This window comes from Coregonus clupeaformis, unplaced genomic scaffold (assembly GCF_020615455.1).
Source record: "Coregonus clupeaformis isolate EN_2021a unplaced genomic scaffold, ASM2061545v1 scaf0050, whole genome shotgun sequence".
In the NCBI taxonomy this organism is placed as follows: Eukaryota; Metazoa; Chordata; class Actinopteri; order Salmoniformes; family Salmonidae; genus Coregonus; species Coregonus clupeaformis.
In genome coordinates, this window is record NW_025533505.1 from 614,758 (window position 1) to 631,239 (window position 16,482).

Genomic DNA, 16,482 nt, shown 5'->3' on the forward strand with positions numbered 1-16,482 from the left:
TATATAGACCTACAGGATGATACATCACTATGGCTTTACCACTATATAGACCTACAGGATGATACATCACTATGGCTTTACCACTATATAGACCTACAGGATGATACATCACTATGGCTTTACCACTATATAGACCTACAGGATGATACATCACTATGGCTTTACCACTATATAGACCTACAGGATGATACATCACTATGGCTTTACGACTATATACACCTACAGGATGATACATCACTATGGCTTTACCACTATATAGACCTACAGGATGATACATCACTATGGCTTTACGACTATATAGACCTACAGGATGATACATCACTATGGCTTTACTACTATATAGACCTACAGGATGATACATCACTATGGCTTTACTACTATATAGACCTACAGGATGATACATCACTATGGCTTTACTACTATATAGACCTACAGGATGATACATCACTATGGCTTTACCACTATATAGACCTACAGGATGATACATCACTATGGCTTTACCACTATATAGACCTACAGGATGATACATCACTATGGCTTTACCACTATGTAGACCTACAGGATGATACATCACTATGGCTTTACCACTATATAGACCTACAGGATGATACATCACTATGGCTTTACCACTATGTAGACCTATAGGATGATACATCACTATGGCTTTACTACTATATAGACCTACAGGATGATACATCACTATGGCTTTACCACTATATAGACCTACAGGATGATACATCACTATGGCTTTACCACTATATAGACCTACAGGATGATACATCACTATGGCTTTACTACTATATAGACCTACAGGATGATACATCACTATGGCTTTACCACTATGTAGACCTACAGGATGATACATCACTATGGCTTTACCACTATATAGACCTACAGGATGATACATCACTATGGCTTTACCACTATATAGACCTACAGGATGATACATCACTATGGCTTTACTACTATATAGACCTACAGGATGATACATCACTATGGCTTTACCACTATATAGACCTACAGGATGATACATCACTATGGCTTTACCACTATATAGACCTACAGGATGATACATCACTATGGCTTTACCACTATATAGACCTACAGGATGATACAACTGTGTGCCTGGGACTGGGAGGGCAGTCAATAGGGGATGTTTTATAACTGTGTGCCTGGGACTGGGAGGGCAGTCAATAGGGGATGTTTTATAACTGTGTGCCTGGGACTGGGAGGGCAGTCAATAGGGGATGTTTTATAACTGTGTGCCTGGGACTGGGAGGGCAGTCAATAGGGGATGTTTTATAACTGTGTGCCTGGGACTGGGAGGGCAGTCAATAGGGGATGTTTTATAACTGTGTGCCTGGGACTGGCTGGGCAGTCAATATGGGATGTTTTATAACTGTGTGCCCGGGACTGGGAGGGCAGTCAATAGGGGATGTTTTATAACTGTGTGCCTGGGACTGGGAGGGCAGTCAATAGGGGATGTTTTATAACTGTGTGCCTGGGACTGGGAGGGCAGTCAATAGGGGATGTTTTATAACTGTGTGCCTGGGACTGGGAGGGCAGTCAATAGGGGATGTTTTATAACTGTGTGCCCGGGACTGGGAGGGCAGTCAATAGGGGATGTTTTATAACTTTGTGCCTGGGACTGGGAGGGCAGTCAATAGGGGATGTTTTATAACTGTATGCCTGGGACTGAGAGGGCAGTCAATAGGGGATGTTTTATAACTGTGTGCCTGGGACTGGGCGGGCAGTCAATAGGGGATGTTTTATAACTGTGTGCCTGGGACTGGGAGGGCAGTCAATAGGGGATGTTTTATAACTGTGTGCCCGGGACTGGGAGGGCAGTCAATAGGGGATGTTTTATAACTGTGTGCCTGGGACTGGGAGGACAGTATTGGGGATGTTTTATAACTGTGTGCCTGGGACTGGGAGGACAGTCAATAGGGGATGTTTTATAACTGTGTGCCCGGGACTGGGAGGACAGTATTGGGGATGTTTTATAACTGTGTGCCTGGGACTGGGAGGACAGTCAATAGGGGATGTTTTATAACTGTGTGCCTGGGACTGGGAGGACAGTATTGGGGATGTTTTATAACTGTGTGCCTGGGACTGGGAGGGCAGTCAATAGGGGATGTTTTATAACTGTGTGCCTGGGACTGGGAGGGCAGTCAATAGGGGATGTTTTATAACTGTGTGCCTGGGACTGGGAGGGCAGTATTGGGGATGTTTTATAACTGTGTGCCTGGGACTGGGAGGGCAGTCAATAGGGGATGTTTTATAACTGTGTGCCTGGGACTGGGAGGGCAGTCAATAGGGGATGTTTTATAACTGTGTGCCTGGGACTGGGAGGACAGTATTGGGGATGTTTTATAACTGTGTGCCTGGGACTGGGAGGGCAGTCAATAGGGGATGTTTTATAACTGTGTGCCTGGGACTGGGAGGGCAGTCAATAGGGGATGTTTTATAACTGTGTGCCTGGGACTGGGAGGGCAGTCAATAGGGGATGTTTTATAACTGTGTGCCTGGGACTGGGAGGACAGTCAATAGGGGATGTTTTATAACTGTGTGCCCGGGACTGGGAGGGCAGTCAATAGGGGATGTTTTATAACTGTGTGCCTGGGACTGGGAGGACAGTATTGGGGATGTTTTATAACTGTGTGCCTGGGACTGGGAGGGCAGTCAATAGGGGATGTTTTATAACTGTGTGCCTGGGACTGGGAGGACAGTATTGGGGATGTTTTATAACTGTGTGCCTGGGACTGGGAGGACAGTCAATAGGGGATGTTTTATAACTGTGTGCCTGGGACTGGGAGGGCAGTCAATAGGGGATGTTTTATAACTGTGTGCCTGGGACTGGGAGGGCAGTCAATAGGGGATGTTTTATAACTGTGTGCCTGGGACTGGGAGGGCAGTCAATAGGGGATGTTTTATAACTGTGTGCCTGGGACTGGGAGGGCAGTCAATAGGGGATGTTTTATAACTGTGTGCCCGGGACTGGGAGGGCAGTCAATAGGGGATGTTTTATAACTTGGTGCCCGGGACTGGGAGTGCAGTCAATAGGGGATGTTTTATAACTGTGTGCCTGGGACTGGGAGGGCAGTCAATATGGGATGTTTTATAACTGTGTGCCCGGGACTGGGAGGGCAGTCAATATGGGATGTTTTATAACTGTGTGCCTGGGACTGGGAGGGCAGTCAATAGGGGATGTTTTATAACTGTGTGCCTGGGACTGGGAGGGCAGTCAATAGGGGATGTTTTATAACTGTGTGCCTGGGACTGGGAGGACAGTCAATAGGGGATGTTTTATAACTGTGTGCCTGGGACTGGGAGGGCAGTCAATAGGGGATGTTTTATAACTTTGTGCCTGGGACTGGGAGGGCAGTCAATAGGGGATGTTTTATAACTGTGTGCCCGGGACTGGGAGGGCAGTCAATAGGGGATGTTTTATAACTGTGTGCCTGGGACTGGGAGGGCAGTCAATAGGGGATGTTTTATAACTGTGTGCCTGGGACTGGGAGGACAGTATTGGGGATGTTTTATAACTGTGTGCCTGGGACTGGGAGGGCAGTCAATAGGGGATGTTTTATAACTTTGTGCCCGGGACTGGGAGGGCAGTCAATAGGGGATGTTTTATAACTGTGTGCCTGGGACTGGGAGGACAGTATTGGGGATGTTTTATAACTGTGTGCCTGGGACTGGGAGGACAGTATTGGGGATGTTTTATAACTGTGTGCCCGGGACTGGGAGGGCAGTCAATAGGGGATGTTTTATAACTTTGTGCCCGGGACTGGGAGGGCAGTCAATAGGGGATGTTTTATAACTGTGTGCCTGGGACTGGGAGGGCAGTCAATAGGGGATGTTTTATAACTGTGTGCCTGGGACTGGGAGGGCAGTCAATAGGGGATGTTTTATAACTGTGTGCCTGGGACTGGGAGGGCAGTCAATAGGGGATGTTTTATAACTGTGTGCCCGGGACTGGGAGGGCAGTCTCGGCAGCACGGTGTAGGCTAGGATTTCATTATCTGATGACTTGTTTTTCTTTCTCTGTGTAGATTGACTGGATATATTAACTGCTGTATGAAGCCTAACATTGACTTTATGAATTAAGGGCTAATATGCATATTGTTCTAACTAAGGCTATAGGTTACATCTCCAGCCTGTCAGTCTTCATTGTTCTGTTACACAATTACACACCTGGCCTCTCCACCCCCACACCTGGCCTCTCCACCTGGCCTCTCCACCCCCACACCTGGCCTCTCCACCCCAACACCTGGCCTCTCCACCCCCACACCTGGCCTCTCCACCTGGCCTCTCCACCTGGCCTCTCCACCCCCACACCTGGCCTCTCCACCCCCACACCTGGCCTCTCCACCTGGCCTCTCCACCCCCACACCTGGCCTCTCCACCTGGCCTCTCCACCTGGCCTCTCCACCCCCACACCTGGCCTCTCCACTCCCACACCTGGCCTCTCCACCTGGCCTCTCCACAACCACACCTGGCCTCTCCACCACCACACCTGGCCTCTCCACCACCACACCTGGCCTCTCCACCCCCACTCCTGGCCTCTCCACCACCACACCTGGCCTCCCCACCTGGCCTCTCCACCACCACACCTGGCCTCTCCACCCCCACTCCTGGCCTCCCCACCTGGCCTCTCCACCTCCACACCTGGCCTCTCCACCCCCACTCCTGGCCTCTCCACCACCACACCTGGCCTCTCCACCTGGCCTCTCCACCACCACACCTGGCCTCTCCGCTACCACACCTGGCCTCTCCACCCCCACTCCTGGCCTCTCCACCACCACACCTGGCCTCTCCACCTGGCCTCTCCACCACAACTCCTGGCCTCTCCACCACCACACCTGGCCTCCCCACCTGGCCTCTCCACCCCCACACCTGGCCTCTCCACCTGGCCTCTCCACCTGGCCTCTCCACCTGGCCTCTCCACCACCACACCTGGCCTCTCCACCTGGCCTCTCCACCACCACACCTGGCCTCTCCACCTGGCCTCTCCACCACCACACCTGGCCTTTCCGCCTGGCCTCTCCACCTGGCCTCTCCACCACCACACCTGGCCTCTCCACCCCCACACCTGGCCTCTCCACCCCCACACCTGGCCTCTCCACCACCACACCTGGCCTCTCCACCACCACACCTGGCCTCTCCACCACCACACCTGGCCTCTCCACCACCACACCTGGCCTCTCCACCTAGCCTCTCCACCTGGCCTCTCCACCTGGCCTCTCCACCCCCACACCTGGCCTCTCCACCACCACACCTGGCCTCTCCACCTGGCCTCTCCACCTGGCCTCCCCACCTGGCCTCTCCACCACCACACCTGGCCTCTCCACCTGGCCTCTCCACCACCACACCTGGCCTCTCCACCTGGCCTCTCCACCACCACACCTGGTCTTTCCACCTGGCCTCTCCACCACCACACCTGGTCTTTCCACCTGGCCTCTCCACCTGGCCTCTCCACCACCACACCTGGCCTCTCCACCCCCACACCTGGCCTCTCCACCCCCACACCTGGCCTCTCCACCACCACACCTGGCCTCTCCACCACCACACCTGGCCTCTCCACCACCACACCTGGCCTCTCCACCTGGCCTCTCCACCTAGCCTCTCCACCTGGCCTCTCCACCTGGCCTCTCCACCCCCACACCTGGCCTCTCCACCCCCACACCTGGCCTCTCCACCTGGCCTCTCCACCTGGCCTCTCCACCTGGCCTCTCCACCTGGCCTCTCCACCTGGCCTCCCCACCTGGCCTCTCCACCCCCACGGTTATTCCTCTTCAATCTTGTGGAGTCCCAGGAAAAGCCAGACTTCAAAAGCTTGTTGGACACCTATTTCGACATATTTTCTTTACTAATGTCATATTGGAGGAGAGGTGCGCTCTTGCTCGCTGAATGTAAAATAGGCTACAGCATTAATGTGTGGGGAGTTGGGAAGGAGAAGGCCATATGTTCCTATAGTAGGCCTATCTTAACACCGGCTACATCCCGACAAAATACACCATATGAGGGCCTACCGATTTTCAGCTACTGAATACCCACAGCTACTGGATACCCACAGCTACTGGATACCCACAGCTACTGGATACCCACAGCTACTGGATACCCACAGCTACTGGATACCCACAGCTACTGGATACCCACAGCTACTGGATACCCACAGCTACTGGATACCCACAGCTACTGGATACCCACAGCTACTGGATACCCACAGCTACTGGATACCCACAGCTACTGGATACCCACAGCTACTGTATACCCACAGCTAAACCCACAGCTACTGTATACCCACAGCTAAACCCACAGCTACTGTATACCCACAGCTACTGTATACCCACAGCTACTGTATACCCACAGCTAACCCCACAGCTACTGTATACCCACAGCTACTGTATACCCACAGCTACTGGATACCCACAGCTACTGGATACCCACAGCTACTGTATACCCACAGCTACTGGATACCCACAGCTACTGGATACCCACGGCTACTGTATACCCACAGCTACTGTATACCCACAGCTAAACCCACAGCTACTGTATACCCACAGCTACTGTATACCCACAGCTACTGGATACCCACAGCTACTGGATACCCACAGCTACTGGATACCCACAGCTACTGTATACCCACAGCTACTGTATACCCACAGCTAAACCCACAGCTACTGTATACCCACAGCTACTGTATACCCACAGCTACTGTATACCCACAGCTACTGTATACCCACAGCTAAACCCACAGCTACTGTATACCCACAGCTAAACCCACAGCTACTGTATACCCACAGCTAAACCCACATCTACTGTATACCCACAGCTACTGTATACCCACAGCTAAACCCACAGCTACTGTATACCCACAGCTAAACCCACATCTACTGTATACCCACAGCTACTGTATACCCACTGCTAAACCCACAGCTACTGTATACCCACAGCTAAACCCACAGCTAAACCCACAGCTACTGTATACCCACAGCTAAACCCACAGCTAAACCCACAGCTAAACCCACAGCTACTGTATACCCACAGCTAAACCCACAGCTACTGTATACCCACAGCTAAACCCACAGCTAAACCCACAGCTAAACCCACAGCTAAACCCACAGCTACTGTATATCCACAGCTAAACCCACAGCTAAACCCACAGCTACTGTATACCCACAGCTAAACCCACAGCTACTGTATACCCACAGCTAAACCCACAGCTAAACCCACAGCTACTGTATACCCACAGCTAAACCCACAGCTAAACCCACAGCTACTGTATACCCACAGCTAAACCCACAGCTAAACCCACAGCTACTGTATACCCACAGCTAAACCCACAGCTACTGTATACCCACAGCTAAACCCACAGCTACTGTATACCCACAGCTACTGTATACCCACTGCTAAACCCACAGCTACTGTATACCCACAGCTACTGTATACCCACAGCTACTGTATACCCACAGCTAAACCCACAGCTACTGTATACCCACAGCTACTGTATACCCACAGCTAAACCCACAGCTAAACCCACAGCTAAACCCACAGCTACTGTATACCCACAGCTAAACCCACAGCTAAACCCACAGCTAAACCCACAGCTACTGTATACCCACAGCTAAACCCACAGCTACTGTATACCCACAGCGAAACCCACAGCTACTGTATACCCACAGCTATGCTCTCTCTCTCTCCCCTCTCTCTCCCCCTCTCTCTCCCCTCTCTCTACCTCCTCTCTACCTCCCCTCTCTACCCTCTCTCTCCCCTCTCTCCCCCTCTCTCTCCCCCTCTCTCTACCTCCCCTCTCTAACCTCCCCTCTCTACCATCTCTCTCCCCCCCTCTCTCTACCTCCTCTCTCTAACCTCCCCTCTCTACCATCTCTCTCCCCCCCTCTCTCTACCTCCTCTCTCTACTACCCTCTCTCTACCTCCTCTCTCTACTACTCTCTCTCTCCCCCCTCTCTCCCCCCTCTCTCCCCCCTCTCTCCCCCTCTCTCTCCCCCCTCTCTCCCCCCTCTCTCCCCCTCTCTCCCCCCTCTCTCCCCCTCTCTCTCCCCCCTCTCTCTTCCTCCTCTCTCTCCCCCCTCTCTCTTCCTCCTCTCTCTCCCCCCTCTCTCTTCCTCCTCTCTCTACCTCCTCTCTCTACCTCCTCTCTCTCTCTCTCTCCCCTCTCTCTACCTCCTCTCTCTACCTCCTCTCTCCCCCCTCTCTCCCCCTCGCTCTCCCCTCTCTCTCCCCTCTCTCCCCTCTCTCCCCTCTCTCTACCTCCCCTCTCTCCCTCTCTCTCCCCTCTCTCCCCTCTCTTCCCCTCTCTCTACCTCCCTCTCTCCCTCTCTCTCCCCTCTCTCCCCTCTCTCTACCTCCCTCTCTCCCCCTCTCTCTCCCCTCTCTCCCCTCTCTCCCTCTCTCTCCCTCTCTCCCTCTCTCTACCTCCCTCTCTCCCTCTCTCCCCTCTCTCCCTCTCTCCTCTCTCTCCCCTCTCTCCCTCTCTCTACCTCCCTCTCTCCCCTCTCTCTCCCTCTCCCCCCTCTCTCCCCTCTCTCCCCCTCGCTCTCCCCTCTCTCTCCCCCTCGCTCTCCCCTCTCTCTCCCTCTCTCCCCTCTCTCCCCTCTCTCTACCTCCCCTCTCTCCCCTCTCTCTCCCCTCTCTCCCTCTCTCCCCTCTCTCTCCCTCTCTCCCCTCTCTCCCTCTCTCTACCTCCCCTCTCTCCCTCTCTCTCCCCTCTCTCCCTCTCTCCCCTCTCTCTCCCTCTCTCCCTCTCTCTACCTCCCTCTCTCCCTCTCTCTACCTCCCCTCTCTCCCTCTCTCTCCCCTCTCTCTCCCTCTCTCCCCTCTCTCTACCTCCCTCTCTCCCTCTCTCTCCCCTCTCCCCCTCTCTCCCCCTCGCTCTCCCTCTCTCTCCCCTCTCTCCCCTCTCTCCCTCTCTCTCCCTCTCTCCCCTCTCTCCCCTCTCTCCCTCTCTCCCCCTCTCTCTCCCTCTCTCCCCTCTCTCCCCTCTCTCTCCCTCTCTCCCCTCTCTCCCTCTCTCTCCCTCTCTCTCCCTCTCTCTACCTCCCCTCTCTCCCCTCTCTCTACCTCCCCTCTCTACCCTCTCTCTCCCCTCTCTCCCTCTCTCCCCTCTCTACCCTCTCTCTCTCTCCCCTCTCTCCCTCTCTCTACCTCCCCTCTCTACCCTCTCTCTCCCCTCTCTCCCCTCTCTACCCTCTCTCACACAACACAATGCCACAGATGTTTCAAGTTTTGAGGGAGCGTGCAATTGGCATGCTGACTGCAGGCATGAGGCAAATGGTGGTCACACCAGATACTGACTGGTTTTCTGATCCACATACCTACCTTTTTAAAAAAGGTTTATGTGACCAACAGATGCATATCTGTATTCCCAGTCAAGGCCTAATTAATTTATTTCAATTGACTGATTTTCCTTATATGAACTCAGTAAAATCTTTGAAATTGTTGCATGTTGCGTTTCTGTTTTTGTTCAGTATATGGTATGTTTTATGTCTGTCTCTGACGACTGTTCCTTTAACCCCATCTCCAGGATGTTCTGTCTCTGACGACTGTTCCTTTAACCCCATCTCCAGGATGTTCTGTCTCTGACGACTGTTCCTTTAACCCCATCTCCAGGATGTTCTGCAGTGCGTGTGACGGGCTGTGTGATAAGATCTGTGAGGAGAAGGTCATTGACTCTGTGGACACGGCCCAGTCTCTGAAGGGATGTACCGTCATCAAGGGTAACCTACACATCAACATCCGCAGAGGACGTACGTACCTGTTATAGTAGGGTATATTATATATCAGTACCTGTTATAGTAGGGTATATTATATATCAGTACCCGTTATAGTAGGGTATATTATATATTAGTACCTAGTAGGGCATATTATATATTAGTACCTAGTAGGGTATATTATATATCAGTACCTGTTATAGTAGGGTATATTATATATCAGTACCTAGTAGGGTATATTATATATCAGTACCTGTTATAGTAGGGTATATTATATATCAGTACCTGTTATAGTAGGGTATATTATATATCAGTACCTGTTATAGTAGGGTATATTATATATCAGTACCTGTTATAGTAGGGTATATTATATATCAGTACCTGTTATAGTAGGGTATATTATATATTAGTACCTAGTAGGGTATATTATATATCAGTACCTGTTATAGTAGGGTATATTATATATCAGTACCTAGTAGGGTATATTATATATCAGTACCTGTTATAGTAGGGTATATTATATATCAGTACCTGTTATAGTAGGGCATATTATATATCAGTACCTGTTATAGTAGGGTATATTATATATCACTACCTGTTATAGTAGGGTATATTATATATCAGTACCTAGTAGGGTATATTATATATCAGTACCTGTTATAGTAGGGCATATTATATATCAGTACCCGTTATAGTAGGGTATATTATATATCAGTACCTAGTAGGGTATATTATATATCAGTACCTGTTATAGTAGGGTATATTATATATTAGTACCTAGTAGGGTATATTATATATCAGTACCCGTTATAGTAGGGCATATTATATATTAGTACCTAGTAGGGTATATTATATATCAGTACCTGTTATAGTAGGGTATATTATATATCAGTACCCGTTATAGTAGGGTATATTATATATCAGTACCTAGTAGGGTATATTATATATCAGTACCTGTTATAGTATAGGGTATATTATATATCAGTACCTGTTATAGTAGGGCATATTATATATCAGTACCCGTTATAGTAGGGTATATTATATATCAGTACCCGTTATAGTAGGGTATATTATATATCAGTACCTGTTATAGTAGGGTATATTATATATCAGTACCTGTTATAGTAGGGTATATTATATATCAGTACCTGTTATAGTAGGGTATATTATATATCAGTACCCGTTATAGTAGGGCATATTATATATTAGTACCTAGTAGGGTATATTATATATCAGTACCTGTTATAGTAGGGTATATTATATATCAGTACCCGTTATAGTAGGGCATATTATATATTAGTACCTAGTAGGGTATATTATATATCAGTACCTGTTATAGTAGGGTATATTATATATCAGTACCTGTTATAGTAGGGTATATTATATATCAGTACCTGTTATAGTAGGGTATATTATATATCAGTACCTGTTATAGTAGGGCATATTATATATCAGTACCCGTTATAGTAGGGTATATTATATATCACTACCTGTTATAGTAGGGTATATTATATATCAGTACCTAGTAGGGTATATTATATATCAGTACCTGTTATAGTAGGGTATATTATATATCAGTACCTGTTATAGTAGGGCATATTATATATCAGTACCCGTTATAGTAGGGTATATTATATATCACTACCTGTTATAGTAGGGTATATTATATATCAGTACCTAGTAGGGTATATTATATATCAGTACCTGTTATAGTAGGGTATATTATATATCAGTACCTGTTATAGTAGGGCATATTATATATCAGTACCCGTTATAGTAGGGTATATTATATATCAGTACCCGTTATAGTAGGGTATATTATATATCAGTACCTGTTATAGTAGGGTATATTATATATCAGTACCTGTTATAGTAGGGTATATTATATATCAGTACCTGTTATAGTAGGGTATATTATATATCAGTACCTGTTATAGTAGGGTATATTATATATCAGTACCTGTTATAGTAGGGTATATTATATATCACTACCTGTTATAGTAGGGTATATTATATATCAGTACCTAGTAGGGTATATTATATATCAGTACCTGTTATAGTAGGGTATATTATATATCAGTACCTGTTATAGTAGGGCATATTATATATCAGTACCCGTTATAGTAGGGTATATTATATATCAGTACCCGTTATATTAGGGTATATTATATATCAGTACCTGTTATAGTAGGGTATATTATATATCAGTACCTGTTATAGTAGGGTATATTATATATCAGTACCTGTTATAGTAGGGTATATTATATATCAGTACCTGTTATAGTAGGGTATATTATATATCAGTACCTGTTATAGTAGGGTATATTATATATCAGTACCCGTTATAGTAGGGTATATTATATATCAGTACCCGTTATAGTACGGTATATTATATATCAGTACCTGTTATAGTAGGGTATATTATATATCAGTACCTGTTATAGTAGGGCATATTATATATCAGTACCTGTTATAGTAGGGCATATTATATATCAGTACCCGTTATAGTAGGGCATATTATATATCAGTACCTGTTATAGTAGGGTATATTATATATCAGTACCTGTTATAGTAGGGTATATTATATATCAGTACCTGTTATAGTAGGGTATATTATATATCAGTACCTGTTATAGTAGGGTATATTATATATCAGTACCTGTTATAGTAGGGTATATTATATATCAGTACCCGTTATAGTAGGGTATATTATATATCAGTACCTGTTATAGTAGGGTATATTATATATCACTACCTGTTATAGTAGGGTATATTATATATCAGTACCTGTTATAGTAGGGTATATTATATATCAGTACCTAGTAGGGTATATTATATATCAGTACCTGTTATAGTAGGGTATATTATATATCAGTACCTGTTATAGTAGGGTATATTATATATCAGTACCTAGTAGGGTATATTATATATCAGTACCTGTTATAGTAGGGTATATTATATATCAGTACCTAGTAGGGTATATTATATATCAGTACCTGTTATAGTAGGGCATATTATATATCAGTACCCGTTATAGTAGGGTATATTATATATCACTACCTGTTATAGTAGGGTATATTATATATCAGTACCTGTTATAGTAGGGTATATTATATATCAGTACCTGTTATAGTAGGGTATATTATATATCAGTACCTGTTATAGTAGGGTATATTATATATCAGGCCTCTCTACTCCCCTCCCCTCTTCCAGAGAACAGGGACAGGCTACGTTTCTATCTAAATGCTTTGTCCTAACCAACTCCTCCTTTCTCTCTGTCTCCTCTCCTCCTCTAGAGAACATGGGGTACGAGCTGGAGAGTTTCATGGGGTTGATCCAGACAGGGACAGGCTACGTTTCTATCTAAATGCTTTGTCCTAACCAACTCCTCCTTTCTCTCTGTCTCCTCTCCTCTAGAGAACATGGGGTACGAGCTGGAGAGTTTCATGGGGTTGATCCAGACAGTGACGGGCTACGTGAGAATCAGACACTCCCAGACGCTGGGCTCCCTGTCCTTCCTCAAGAGCCTCCGCTTCATCAACGGAGAGGATCTGGTGGAGGAGTACGTTAGCACACACTAATACACACACACTAATACACACACACTAATACACACACACTTAATACACGCACACTAATACACACACACTAATACACACACACAGACACTCACACAGATGCTACATTGACATCTGGAATGTTCTTCTCTATATAGAAAAGCAAGGTGCTCATGTGACTGCTAGTTTGAGGCTGTCAGCTTTGTAATGGAGGACCAATAACTCCCCACCCCCCGACATTCTGGCATCTTATCTGCTTGGTTCTTTTGCCCTTTCACCTTAGAGCTTTGTTTTGAGGAATTTCCTGTTCCACACTCTCTGTCTCTCTCTCTCTCTCTCTCTCTCTCTCTCTCTCTCTCTCTCTCTCTCTCTCTCTCTCTCTCTCTCTCTCTCTCTCTCTCTCTCTCTCTCTCTCTCTCTCTCTGTCTCTCTCTCTCTCTGTCTCTCTCTCTCTCTGTCTCTCTCTCTGTCTCTCTCTCTCTCTGTCTCTCTCTCTCTCTCTGTCTCTCTCTCTCTCTCTGTCTCTCTCTCTCTCTCTCTCTGTCTCTCTCTCTCTCTCTGTCTCTCTCTCTCTCTCTCTCTCTCTCTCTCTCTCTCTCTCTCTCTCTCTCTCTCTCTCTCTCTGTCTCTCTCTCTCTCTGTCTCTCTCTCTCTCTGTCTCTGTCTCTGTCTCTGTCTCTCTCTCTCTCTCTGTCTCTCCCTCTGTCTCTCTCTCTCTCTCTGTCTCTCCCTCTGTCTCTCTCTCTCTCTCTGTCTCTCTCTCTCTCTCTCTCTCTCTCTCTCTCTCTCTCAATTCAATTCAATTCAATTCAATTTGCTTTATTGGCATGACGTAACAATGTACATATTGCCAAAGCTTGTTTACAATGTAAAAAATGAGAATCAAAATTGTCAACGGGACAACAGTAACAACAATAACCAAGGGTCAAAATAATCATACATTCAACAATAACAATAAATATACAGTAAAGGACATGTGCAGGTTGATTGGTCTGTCAGACACTGTCCCTCAACTTATGGCAGGCAGCAATGTAGTGCGCTGCCAACCCACAGCTCTCTGCGTCCTCCCCAACAGGACGGGTAGCCTATCCTCATCAGAGAGGTCTTTGAAACCTTGAATAAGAGTTTCAAATTTGGGGAAATGACACTCTCTAATTGTTTTATATTTTTGACATTTTGTCAGGAAATGCAGCTCCGTCTCAGGTTCTGCTATTGTGCAGTGGTTGCACAGCCTTTCCTCTACAGGGAGCCAGGTTTTCCTGTGTCTACCCTTCTCAATGGCAAGGCTGTGCTCACTGAGCCTGTACTTTGTCAAGGTTTTTCTAAAGTTTTGATCAGTAACCATGGTCAAATATTTAGCCACGGTGTACTGTCGATTTAGGGCCAGATAGCACTGCATTTTGCTCTGTGCTTGTGCTTGTGTTTCCCAATAAGCAATATAGTTTTGTTTTGACTGTGTTGTAATTTGGTTTATCCTGATTGATTGGATGTTCTGGTCCTGAGGCTTCAGTGTGTTAGTAGAACAGGTTTGTGAACTCAGCCCCAGGACCAGCTGGATGAGGGGACTCTTTTCTTTGTTCAGCTCTTGGTATTGCAGGGCTTGGTAATGATATGAGAGGGGGTCACTGTATTTTAGATGTTTCCAAAACTTAATTGCTCTTTTTTGAGTTTTTATTATTAGTGGGTATTTGCCTAATTCTGCCCTGCATGCATTGTTTGTAGTTTTCCTCTGGACATGTAGGAGAATCTTACAGAACTCTGCATGCAGGGTTTCAATGGGATGTTTGTCCCATTTGATGAAATCTTGTTTTGCAAGTGGACCCCACACCTCGCTGCCATAAAGTGCAATTGGTTCAATGACATATTCAATTAGTTTTAGCCAAATTTTAATAGGTATTTCAATTTGAATTTGCTTTTAATTGCGTAGAATGCCCTGCGTGCTTTCTCTCTCAGTTCATTCACTGCTTCATTAAGGTGTCCAGTTGAGCTTATTTTTAAACCTAAGTAATTGTAGTGTGTGCAGTGCTCTATATATTTTGTACCAATTGAGAACTTTGGTCTAATTCCCTGAGATCTGGATCTTCTCTGGAAAATCATTATTTTAGTCTTTTTGGGGTTTACTGTCAGGGCCCAGGTCTGGCAGTACTGCTCTAGCAGGTCCAGGCTCTGCTGTAGGCCATGTGCTGTGGGTGACAGCAGGCATAGGTCATCGGCGAAGAGTAGGCATTTAACCTCTGAATTATGGAGACTAACACCAGGGGCTGAGGATTTTTCTAGAATAGTGGCCAATTCGTTGATGTAAATATTGAAGAGTGCTGGGCTCAGATTACAACCCTGACGAAGGCCCCGCCCCTGGTTAAAGAATTCTGTTCTTTTCTTGCCAATTTTAATGCTGCACGTATTGCCAGTATACATTGATTTAATTATTTCATATGTTTTACCCCCTACACCACTTTCAATAACTTTGTAGAACAGTCCTGTGTGCCAAATAGAATCAAATGCTTTTTGGAAGTCGATAAAGCAAGCGTATATTTTGGTATTATTTTGGTGGACATGTTTATCTATCAGGGTGTGTAGGGTGTAAATATGATCGGTCGTGCGATGTTTTGGTATAAATCCAATTTGGCTTTTACTCAAGACATTGTGCTTATTAAGGAAGTTTAGAACTCTTACATTTATAATACTACAGAAAACCTTCCCCAGGTTACTGTTCACACAAATGCCTCTGTAATTGTTAGGGTCAAATTTGTCTCCGTTTTTAAAGATTGGGGTTATGAGTCCTTGATTCCAGATGTCAGGGAAATAACCTACACTCAGGATCAAATTAAACAGTTTTAATATAGCCAATTGAAATTTTGCACTAGTGAGTTTGAGCATCTCATTTAGGATGCCATCAGGTCCGCATGCCTTTTTAAATTTGAGAGCCTGAAGTTTCTTATAGAGCTCCTGGTCAGTAATTGGGGGAGTCCAGTGGATTTTGATTGTCCTTTATAGCTCTTTCTAATCCATTCAACTTCTCATGAATTTGGCGTTGTTCTGCGTTTGTGTCAATTTGAACGGTGTTGTAGAGTGTTTTAAAATGGGTTGTCCAAATGTCACCGTTTTGTATCGCTAATTCCTCTTGTTTAGATTTTTTAAATTTTTTCCAATTTTGCCAGAAGTTGTTTGTGTTTATGGACTCCTCAATT

General features: G+C 46.2%; 1 protein-coding gene across 1 annotated transcript in view; it reads left to right on the top strand.

Moving 5' to 3' along the window:
• LOC121555650 (insulin-like growth factor 1 receptor) overlaps positions 1–16,482 on the top strand; it is a 203,923-nt gene that overhangs the window by 77,852 nt on the left and 109,589 nt on the right. Inside the window, exons 5-6 of the mRNA XM_041869475.2 lie at positions 9,637–9,773; positions 13,155–13,299. Coding sequence (XP_041725409.1) covers positions 9,637–9,773; positions 13,155–13,299 — 282 coding nt within the window. The remainder of the gene's footprint in view (positions 1–9,636; positions 9,774–13,154; positions 13,300–16,482) is intronic.